Source organism: Macaca thibetana, chromosome 17, assembly GCF_024542745.1.
Source record: "Macaca thibetana thibetana isolate TM-01 chromosome 17, ASM2454274v1, whole genome shotgun sequence".
NCBI classification, from domain to species: Eukaryota; Metazoa; Chordata; class Mammalia; order Primates; family Cercopithecidae; genus Macaca; species Macaca thibetana.
In genome coordinates, this window is record NC_065594.1 from 3,558,314 (window position 1) to 3,570,706 (window position 12,393).

At 39.2% G+C, this 12,393-nt stretch overlaps 1 protein-coding gene across 7 annotated transcripts in view; it reads left to right on the forward strand.

Annotated features, from left to right (window-relative positions):
* TNFRSF19 (TNF receptor superfamily member 19) overlaps positions 1–12,393 on the forward strand; it is a 105,811-nt gene that overhangs the window by 21,791 nt on the left and 71,627 nt on the right. For all 7 annotated transcript variants that reach the window (XM_050767101.1, XM_050767103.1, XM_050767097.1 and 4 more), the window contains exon 3: positions 491–601. In XM_050767101.1, coding sequence (XP_050623058.1) covers positions 491–601 — 111 coding nt within the window. The remainder of the gene's footprint in view (positions 1–490; positions 602–12,393) is intronic.

A 12,393-nucleotide genomic window follows, 5' to 3' on the forward strand; every position in this document is an offset into this window, starting at 1 on the left:
ATCTATTCAATTTATTTAATTCATTACACTTGAATATGTTTATATTTCTTACAGATGAAAAATTTTTTTAATTCAGATTTTTTTCTGGTAGCAAAAGGACCTTGGGTCCTATATCAAACAAAGTCATGACTGTTTTTTGTTTTTAAAATTCTTCTTACTTAGAGAAGAGCACAGCTCCTAAGTCATGTCGTATCCTGGGTCCCAGAAGGGTTTCTGAGGAGGATAGCAGTTAATTCCGAGAAACTGGCACACCCTGTTTAGAGAACCAATGAGTATTCTCTGGAATACAGAGAAGAATTTGGCTTATTGATTTAGTTCCACTGACTTATTCAGAAAGTGGGTTTTCTTCCTAAAGTGAACATTGAATTGACTCTGAACTGATGTTTACATTCAGTGATTGTGTGACTGATATTGAAAATATTGTTCCTTTCTTGCAAAAAAAAAGTTTAGCATACTTTAAGATAACATTTTGTTAAATTTTTTTTTTCAGTCATGTAAAGTGACTTGTGAAACAGGAGACTGTAGACAACAAGAATTCAGGGATCGGTCTGGAAATTGTGTTCCCTGCAGCCAGTGCGGGCCAGGCATGGAGTTGTCTAAGGTATGTTGGATACATGGCAAAGTTGTATATCTGTGTTTGTAAAATGCATTCTTCTTCTTCTTCTTTTTTTTTTTTAAATGCATTCTTCTTAACTAAATCATTTGAGTTAATTATTAATGACGCTTTGGATACCATGACAGAATTATTGGATTATTATGTCACTTTGGCCAAATATCATATAATTCCCTTTTTAATACTTTTGATTGATGTGTCTTACTGAGATAAATAGGTTCTCAAACCCAGAATTCAACAGATGTCATTGTTTTATATAATTTAAGATTTGTAGTATTTCACTAAAACAATACAATTTTAAAGGTTTATTTGCATTAATCAATAACAACCAAAATTCCATTGAAGATTTAAAACTAAAGCCTTATGGGCTGGCTAGCAAGCTGGCCGAATAGAAACAGCTCTGATCCGCAGCCCCCAGCGAGATCAATGCAGAAGGCAGGTGATTTCTTCATTTCCAACGGAGATACCCGGCTCATCTCACTGGGACTGGTTAAACCGTGGGTGCAGCCCATGGAGGCTGAGCCGAAACAGGGTGGGGTGTCGCCTCACCTGGGAAGTGCAAGGAATCCAGGAACTGCTTGCCCTAGCCAAGGGAAGCCTTGAGGGACTGTGCCATGAGGAATGGTGGACTCCAACCCAGATACTACGCTTTTCCCATGTTCTGTGCAACCCACAGACCAGGAGAGGTACCTATACCACCAGGGCCCTGGTTTTAAGCACAAAAGTGGGTGGCCATTTGGGCAGACCCTGAGCAGGAGTTTTTTTTTCATACCCTAGTGGCATCTGGAATGTCAGCGAGACAGAACCATTCACTCCCCTGGAAAGGGGAATGAAGCCAGGGAGACAAATGATCTAGCTCAGCAGATCCCACCCCCATGGAGCCCAGCAAGCTAAGATCCACTGGCTTGAAATTCTCACTGCCAGCACAGCAGTCTGAAGTCCATCTGGGATGCTCAAGCTTGGTGTGGGGAGGGGCATCTGCCATTACTTAGGCTTGAGTAGGCGTTTTTCTCCTCACAGTGTAAACAAAGCCACCTGGAAGTTCAAACTGGGTGGAGCCCACCACAGCTCGGCAAAGCCACTGTAGCCAGACTGCCTGTCTAGATTCCTCCTCTCTGGGCAGGGCATCTCTGAAAGAAAGGCAGCAGCCCCAGTCAGGGGCTTATAGATAAAATTCCCATCTCCCTGGGACAGAGCACCTGGGGGAAGGGGCAGCTGTGAGCACAGCTTCAGCAGACTTAAATGTTCCTGCGTGCCAGCTCTGAAGAAAGCAGCAGATCTCCCAGCAAAGTGCTCGATCTCTACTAAGGGACAGACTGCCTCCTCAAGTGGGTCACTGACCCCCATGCCTCCTGACTGGGAGACACCACCCAGCAGGGGTCGACAGACACCTCATACAGGAGAGCTCTGGCTGGCATCTGGTGGGTGCCCCTTTGGGACGAAGCTTCCAGAGGAAGGAACAGGCAGCAATCTTTGCTGTTCTACAGCCTCCGCCAATGATACCCAGGCAAACAGGGTCTGGAGTGGACCTCGAGTAAACTCCAGCAGACCTGCAGCAACGGGCCTGACTGTTAGAAGGAAAACTAACGAACAGAAAGGAATAGCATCAACATCAACAAAAAGGACATCTACACAAAAACCCCATCCAAAGGTCACCAGCATCAAAGACCAAAGGTAGATAAATCCACAAAGATGAGGAAAAACCAGTGCAAAAGGCTGAAAATTCCAAAAACCAGAATGCCTCTTCCCCAGAGGATCACAAGTCCTCACCAGCAAGAGAACAAAACTGGACAGAGAATGAGTTTACGAATTAACAGAAGTAGCCTTCAGAAGGTGGGTAATAACAAACTTCACCGAGCTAAAGGAGCCTGTTCTAACCAAATGCAAGGAAGCTAAGAACCTTGAAAAAAGGTTAGAGGAATTGCTAACTAGAATAACCAGTTAGAGAAGAACATAAATGACCTGATGGAGCTGAAAAACACAGCACAAGAACTTCATGAAGCACACACAAGTATCAATAGTTGAATCAATCAAGCAGAAGAAAGGATATCGGAGATTGAAGATCAAGTTAATGAAATAAAGCGTGAAGACAAGATTAGAGAAAAAAGAATGAAAGGGAACAAACAAAGATATGGGACTATGTGAAAAGACCAAACCTACATTTGATTGGTGTCCCTGAAAGTGACGGGGAGAATGGAACCAAGTTGGAAAACACTCTTCAGGATATTATCCAGGAGAACCTCCCCACCCTAGCAAGAGAGGCCAACATTCAAATTCAGGAAATACAGAGAACATCACAAAGATACTCCTCTAGAAGAGCAACCCCAAGACACAATCTTCAGATTCACAAAGGTTGAAATAAAGGAAAAAATGTTAAGGGCAGCCAGAGAGAAAGGTCAGGTTACCCACAAAGGGAAGCCCACTGGACTAACAGCGGATCTCTGCAGAAACCCTACAAGCCAGAAGAGAGTGGGGGCCAATAGCCAACATTCTTAAAGAAAAGAATTTCCAACCCAGAATTTCATATCCAGCCAAACTAAGCTTCATAAGTGAAGGAGAAATGAAATCCTTTACAGACAAGCAAATGATGAGAGATTTTGTCACCACCAGGCCTGCCTTACAAGAACTCCTGAAGGAAGCACTGAATATGGAAAGGAAAAACTGGTACCAGGCACTATAAAAACATACCAAATTGTAAAGACCATCGACACTATGAAGAAACTGCATCAACTAACGGTGAAATAACCAGCTAGCATCATAATGACAGGATCAAATTCATACATAACAATATTAACCTTAATTGTAAATGGGCTAAATACCCCAATTAAAAGACATAGACTGGCAAATTGGATAAAGAGTCAAGACCCATCAGTGTGCTATATTCGAGAGATCCATCTCACGTGCAAAGACACACATAGGCTCAAAATAAAGGGATGGAGGAATATTTACCAAGCAAATGGAAAGCAAAAAAACACAGGGGTTGCAATCCTAGTCTCTGATAAAAGACTTTAAACCAACAAAGATCAAAAAAGACAAGGGCATTATATAATGGTATAAGGGATCAATGTAACAAGAAGGGAAGGGCTAACTATCCTAAATATATATGCACCCCATACAGGAGCACCCAGATTTACAAAGCAAGTTCTTAGAGACCTACGCAAAGAGACTTAGACTCCCACACAATAATAGTGGGAGACTTCAACACCCCACTGTGAATATTAGACAGATCAACGAGAAAATTAACAAGGATATTTAGGATTTGAACCCCGCTCTGGACCAATTGGACCTAACAGACATCTACAGAACTCTCCACCCCTAATCAACAGCATATACATTCTTCTCAGCACTACATGGCACTTACTCTAAAACTGACCACATAATTGGAAGTAAAACACTCCTCAGCAAATACAAAAGAATGGAAATCATAACAAACAGTCTCTCAGACCACAGTGCAATCAAATTAGAACTCAGGATTAAGAAACTCACTCAAAGCCGCACAACTACATGGAAACTGAACAACCTGCTCCTGAATGACTACTGCGTAAATAACAAAATTAAGGCAGAAATAAATAAGTTATTTGAAACCAATGAGAACAAAGACACAATGTACCAGAATCTCTGGGATACAGCTAAAGCAGTGTTTAGAAGGAAGTTTATAGCACTAAATGCCCACAGGAGAAAGCAGAAAATATCTAAAATTGACACCCTAACACCACAATGAAAAGAACTAGAGAAGCAAGAGCAAACAAATTCAAAAGCTAGCAGAAGACAAGAAATAACCAAGATCAGAGCAGAACTGAAGGAGATAGGGACACAAAAAACCCTTCAAAAAATCAATTAATCCAGGAGCTGGTTTTTTGAAAAGATTAACAAAATAGATAGATTGCTAGCTGGACTAATAAAGAAGAAAAGAGAAAAGAATCAAATAGAAACAATTAAAAAAATGATAAAGGGGGTATCAACACTGATTCCACAGAAATACAAACTACCATCAGAGAATACTGTTAACCCCTCTATGCAAATAAACTAGAAAATCTAGAAGAAATTGATAAATTCCTGGACACATATACCATCCCTAGACTAAACCAGGAAGAAGTCAAATCCCTGAATAGATCAATAACAAGTTCTGAAATTGAGGCAGTAATTAATAGCCTACCACCACCACCACCAACAGCAAAAACCCAGGACCAGACGGATTCACAGCCAAATTCTACCAGAGGTACGAAGATGAGCTGGTACCATTCCTTCTGAAACTATTCCAAACAATAGAAAAGGAGGGAATCCTCTCTAACTCATTTTATGAGGTCAGCATCATCCTGATATCAAAACCTGGCAGAGACACAACAAAAAAAGAAAATTTCAGGCCAATATCCCTGATGAACATCAATGTGAAAATCCTCAATAAAATACTGGCAAACTGAATCCAGCAGCACATCAAAAAGCTTATCCACCACAATCAAGTCAGCTTCATCCCTAGCATGCAAGACTGGTTCAATACACGCAAAACAATAAATGTAATCCATCACATAAACAGAACCAATGACAAAAACCACATGAGTATCTCAACAGATGCAGAAAAAGCCTATGATAAAATTCAACACCCCTTCATGCTAAAAACTCTCAATAAACTAGGTATTGATTGAATGTATCTGGAAATAGTAAGAGCTGTTTATGACAAACCCACAGCCAATATCATAGTGAATGGGCAAAAGCTGGAAGCATTCCCATTCTCATTAAACAATGAGAACACATGGACACAGGGAGGGTAACATTACACACCAGGCCCTGTTGCAGGGTGGGTGACAAGGGAAGGGATAGCATTAGGAGAAATACCTAATGTAGATGATGGATTGATGGGCGCAGCGAACCACCATGGCACATTTATACCTATGTAACAAACCTGCACGTTCTGCACGTGTATCCCAGGACTTACAGTTATGTGTGTGTATATATATATATAAAACTGTACATATATAATATTTATGTACATTTATATATTATATATAACTGTAAGTTCTAAATATATATATTATATATTATATATATAACTGTAAGTTCTAAATATATATACACACACACACACACACACACACCCCCCCCAAATCATTGATAACAGAAATCATGAATGCTACTACTTACTGGGACTTCTTTTTCTTAAAATGAATGTTAGCATTGCTAGTCAAGAAGTAGAGCCTGCCAGTGTCTTAAGTAAAGATGCTCTGAGATAGCAGGCATTTTCCAAACCAGGGTTTTGGACATTCCTTTGACAGTATGTATATTATTATTGATCTCACCACAGTGAGTGTGTGTTACTCCCAGGAACACTTTAAATATATTCATTTCAACCACTATTTGCTAAGAAACTGTGTATTATATCAGGATATATTTCACAGTCTTGGATGTTCTGAAGCCTGCCTTTTTTTGTGAGCACGTTCAGAGCTATACATCCATTTGTTTTATTTGCTGATCTTTTGAAGATGTTACTAGTTGTGGAGAAGTGATGTATTGTTTTGTTTTAAATAAAACATCAAAGCCTTTCTGTTAGAAAAGGAACGATAGATTTTTCTTCTTATTTAAAGGTACTTTTAAAAGAGAAGTCCTTTTTCCCTACGGACTGCCATTATCTACAGTTGAGTCTTGTCATTCACAGATTTTTGATCAATGATCCATAAACAGCAGGAAACAAAGAATTATGCATTCCATAAGTGACTTCTGTTAGATAGCTTTTCTCTCTGGCTTTTGTGTTACATGAGCGGTGGCTTTTAGTATCCTGGGCTTTACATTTGAATTGAAACTGACTGACCTTCAAAGTCTGTGTGATATCTCATTAGCAGTAGCATCTCAACAGGTATTTTTCAACCTATGTTGATTACAGTAATGTGCACTTTCAGACATAGATTTTTCTGTGTTGGGTGTAAAAAGATTAATTTTTAACAGGTTGGCATATCTAAGATCAATGAATAAAGTATTTTAAAATGCCATCATGCCCAAGAGGAAAACAGATTGCTGATGAAAAGAGTCAAACTCTGTAAAATATTTCAAGAGATTTATTCTGAGCCAAAAAATGTGTGACCAGTGGCCCATGACACAGCCCTGGAGAGATCCTGACAACATGTGCCCAAGATGGTAGGGCTACAGGTTGGTTTTATACAATTTAGGGAGACATAAGACATCACTCAACATTGGTTCAGTCTGGAAAGGCAGGACAACTGGGAGTGGGGAGCAGGTAGGGGAAGGGGGATTCCAGGTCATAGGTGGATTGCAGGATTTTCGGACTGCCTATTGGTTATTATGTAAAGACCTGGAGTCAGTAGAAAGGAATGCCTAGAGTCAATAGAACGGAATGTCAATAGAAAGGGTTTTAGAGACCAAGGTTTTATCATGCAGATGAAGCCTCCAGGTAGCAGACTTCAGAGAGAATAGACTGTAAGTGTTTTCTTATCAGACTTAAAGAGTCTGTTCCATCAGTAATTCCAAAAGGGAGGAGGGTATCATGAGGCATGTCTGGCTCCCCCTTTCCATCCTGACCTGAACTAGTTTTTCAGGTTAACTTTGGAATGTCCTTGGCCAAGAAGAGGGGTCCATTCAGATGGTGTGGGGCTTAGAATTTTAATTTTGGTTTAAAGATGATGACATTTCTTTTCCTCAGATATTCTTCTTTTTCCCAAATCTCTGTAAAATTCTGAATGAAACTTCACAGATTCTGAGAGATGAGTAAATAATTTCTAAGAAATTACTGTCTTCATCCTTTGAATCTGCAGAATATAACCTTAAGGTAATTTCTGGAGAATTCAGACCAGAAGATGAAAGTCCTATTAGCCTGAATATTTTTGTTGATTAAGAAATCATTTTCCCATTTCTGATTTTGTATATATGAGGAATTTAGAGGTTGCCACTCTATTCCAACGGGAAGTAAAAACCTGAACAAACTGAAAAGTCCGCAGCTTTTAGATCTGCAAGAGAAGTGAGGTCGCAGACAGCTACAGAGAATCACAGTACGCTGCTGCAGAAGCCTCCCCGGGAGCCAGCACCAGGGTGGGAAACCTGCACTGTTATTGACAGACTGCTCTAGCCTAGGTTTGGAAAAGTCTGAGAGTTAAAAACTGCAGGAGGACCCACTCATAGAGCACCCTCCCATGCTTTTGTGAGTTTTATCTCCAGGAACTCAAACCAGTTTTCATAGTAAATGTCAAAAACAAAACAAAACAAAAAAACCCTTATTTTTCTGACAGGGGAGGCAGAAAAGGAACATTTTGAAATATGCTAGAGCGCTCTTTTTCTTAACAGGGACTACCCTCAAGAGAAACGCGTACACCAAAGGCTCACCTGCTGGGGTTTTATCAGCCTAACTGACCTGGGGAAGGGAACTACTGACTCAGCCTGCTCCAGCCATTCTCTCCCATTTTGCAGTTCACAAACAAGCAACTGAGAGGCCCTGGGGAAGCTTGCAATACAGAGGCACAGGCCTGCACAGGACTATGGAGAGCTGCCCTTTCCTTCACATCTCACCTCCACATTACTAAAAGCCTGTTTATAGCAGCTCCTTCTACCCAGTGTATCATGTATGACATTTAACGAAAATGTACAGAGCATACTAAATGGCAAAAAGTACAATTTGAAGAGACAAAGCAAGCATCAGAACCAGACTTGGCAGGGATCTTGGAGTTATCAGAGAGAATCAAGAACAACTATGATTAATATGCTAATAGCATTAATCATGAATATTCTAATATTGATATGCTAATCAGAGAAAGGAACAGAAGAAATATTTGAAACAATAATGACTTAGAATTTTCCCAAGTTAATGCCAGACACCAAACCACAGATCCAGGAAACTCAGGACGCCAAGCAAGATAAATGCCCAAAAACGACACCAAGTATATCATTTGCAAATTGCAGAAAAACAAAGAAAAAACCCTGGAAGAAGCTAGAGGGAAAGAAAATACCATACATATAGAGGGGCAGAGATAAGAATGACATCTGACTTCTCAGAAATCATGCAAGGCAGAAGAGAGGGCAGTGAAACATTTAAAGTATTGAGAAAATGCCACCTAAAATTCTGTACCCTGAGAAATTTTCCTTCAAAAGTTAAGGACAAATAAAGGCTTTCTCAGTCAATTGAGGGAATTTGTTACCAGTAGACCTGCCTTGTAAGAAGTGTTAAAAGAAGGCCGGGCGAGGTGGCTCACGCTTGTAATCCCAGCACTTTGGGAGGCTGAGGTGGGCGGATCACGATGGTCAGGAGATCGAGGCCATCCTGGCTAACACAGTGAAACCCCGTCTCTACTAAAAATACAAAAAATTAGCTGGGCGAGGTGGCAGGCGCCTGTAGTCCCAGCTACTCTGGAGGCTGAGGCAGAAGAATGGCATGAACCCGGGAGGCGGAGCTTGCAGTGAGCCGAGATTGCGCCACTGCACTCCAGCCTGGGAGACAGAGCGAGACTCTGCCTCAAAAAAAAAAAAAAAAAAAAAAGAAATGTTAAAAGAAGTTCTTTAGACAGAAGGAAAATAATATAGGTCAGAAACATGGATCTACATAAAGAAAAGAGCATCAAAGAAGTGCTAAGCAAAGGTAAAATAAAAACTTTAACTTTCCTATTCTTAATTGATGTAATAGATGATAGTGTGTTCAAACTAATAGCAACAGTGTATTTGATTGAGTGTGCTTGTGTATACACACACACACACGTAAGTGAAATTAATTATAGCAATGATACAAAGGATGGGGAGGAGGAATTAGAATTATTTTGTTATTGTAAGGTATTCACATTACCTATGAAGTAGTACAGTGTTAGTTGAAAGGAGGCTTGGACTAGTTATAAATGTATAGTGCAACCTCTAGGGCAACCATTAAAAAAAGTGTAAAAAGAAGTATAACTGATATGCTAAGAAAGGAGATAAAATGAAACCACATAAAATGTTCAATTAAAACTACAAAAGGGAAAACGTGGAAGACAAAAATAAGAACAAATAAGAAGGGCAAGAAATAGAAAACAGTAATATATATGGTAACTATTAGCCCAACTTCATCAATAATCATTTTCAGTGTCAGTGATCTGAATGTACCAATTTATAAACAGATTGTCAGAGCAGGTCAAAAAACAAGATCCAACTCTGTGGTCTATAAGAACCCACTTCAAATATAAAGACACACATAGATGAAAAGTAAGTGGATGGAGAACTGTATACCATGCTAACAGTAATCAGAAGAGCAGTTGTAGCTATATTAATTTCAGACAGAGCAGACTTCAAAGCAAAGACAGATGTCAGGGATAAAGATGGATATTACATAATAATAAGGGGGCTAATTCTCTAAGAAATTATAATAATCTTTAATGAGTATGCCCCTAGCAACAGAGCATCAAACCATGTGGGACAAAAACTGATAAAACTGCAAGGAGATATAGATGAATCCACTATTGTAGTTGGAGACTTCAACACTATCAGAAATGGACAGAGTCAGCAGGCAGAAAGTCAATAAGGACATAGGTGGACTCAACACCATCAATCAACTGGATATAACTGACACCTATAGACAACTTCATTCAGCAACAGCAGAAGAGATTATTCTGAAGCCCTCATGGAAAATTCACTAAGCTAGACCACATTTGGGGCCATAAAACACACCTTAACAAATGTAAAAGCATAGAAATCATATAGTGTCTGCTGTCAGATCACAATGGAATAAAACTAGAAATCAATAACAGAAAGATAGCTGGAAAATTCTAAAATACCTGGAGATTCAGAACACACTTCTAAATAACGCATGGGTCAAAGAGGATATTGCAAGATAAATTTAAAAATATTTTGAACTAAATGAAAATGAAAACAGAACTTAGCAAAATTTGTGGGATGCAGTGAACCAGTACTCAGGGGGTACATATTAGAAAAAAGAAAGACCCAAAATTGGTGATCTAAGCTTATACCTTATAAAACTAGAAAAAGAAGAACAAATTAAATTCAGAGGAAGCAGAATAAAATAAATAACTATTGAAGCAGAAATCAATGAAATTAAAAACAGAAACTCAGTAGAGAAGGTCAACAAAACCAAAAGGTGATTCTTTGAAAAGTTCAATAAAACTGATGATCCTCTAACTAGGCCAGTTTAGAAAATAAGGGAGAGGACACAAAGTACTAATATCAGAAATGAAAGCGTGGACATCACTACAGGAACATTAGAAATGCTGTGAACAACTCAGTGCCCACACATTTGGTAACCTAGATGAAATGAATCAATTCCTTGAAAGACGCCATCTGACAAAGCTCACACAAGAAGAAATCTACAGTCTGTATAGGCCTATACTGACCGAAGAAATTGAATCAATAATTGATAACCTTCCAAAACAGAGAGCACCAGGTTAAAGTGAATTTACTGGTGAATTTTACCAAAAATTAAGAAGAAATTATACTAATTCTCCATAATTTCTTCCAGAATATAGCAGAGAAAATACTTCCTAACTCATTCTGTGAGGCCGGAAATCACCCTAATGCCTAAACCAAAGACTTTACAAGGAAACTATAGACCGATGTCTGTCATGAACAAAGATACAAAAATTCTCAACCAAACATTAGCAAATTGAATCCAACACTGTATATTAAAAAAAAAAAAAATCACACTCTGTGACAAAATGGGATGTATCCCACATACACAAGGCTGGTTCAACCTTTGAAATTCAGTGAATGTAATCTGTCACATCCGTGGGCTAAAGAGAAAAAAATCACATATAGTAGTAAGTGCACAAAAAGCATTTGAAAAATCTAACACCCATTCATGATTAAAAAACAACACCACCAAAACCTCTCAGTAAACTAGAAATGGAAAGGAATTTCCTCTACTTGTTAAATAATTTATCTACAACAGCCACAACAAAACCAAAACTCTAGAGTTGACATCATACTTAATGATGGAAACTAGCAGCTTTCCACTAAGATCGGGAACAAGGCAAGGACGTTCCCTTTCAGCATCAGGCAAGAAATCCTAACTCATGTACCAAGACAAAAAAAAAAAAAAAAGAGAGAGAAGAAATAAAAGGTAAACTGATAGCTGGGCGCGGTGGCTCAAGCCTCTAATCCCAGCACTTTGGGAGGCCGAGCGGGCGGATCACGAGGTCAAGAGATCGAGACCATCCTGGCTAACATGGTGCAACCCCATCTCTACTAAAAAGTACAAAAAACTAGCCGGGCGAGGTGGCAGCGCCTGTGGTCCCAGCTACTCGGGAGGCTGAGGCAGGAGAATGGCGTAAACTCGGGAGGCGGAGCTTGCAGTGAGCTGAGATCCGGCCACTGCACTCCAGCCTGGGCGACACAGCGAGACTCCGTCTCAAAAAAAAAAAAAAAAAAAAAGGTAAACTGATTTGGAAGGAAGAAATAAAGTTCTTGTTCACATATAGCATAATCATCTATGTAGAAAATGCAAGAGAATTAACAGAAAAACTCCTGGAATGAATAAGCAAGTATAGTAATATTTCAAGATACCTGGTTAATATACAAAAGTCAGTAACTTTCATATATACTGGCAGTGAGCAAGTGGGATTTGAAATTAGAAGCACAATATAATTTATATTAGCACCCCCCCAAAAATAAAATACCTAGGTATAAATCTAACAAAATATGTACAAGATTTTTATGAGGAAAATTAGAAGACTGATGAAAGAAATAAAAGAAGAACTAAATAAATGGAGAGATATTCCATGTTTATGGAAGGAAGATTCAATGTTGTCAAGATGTCAGTGTTTCTCAACTTGATTTATAGATGCAATGGAATCCCAATCAAAGTCCCA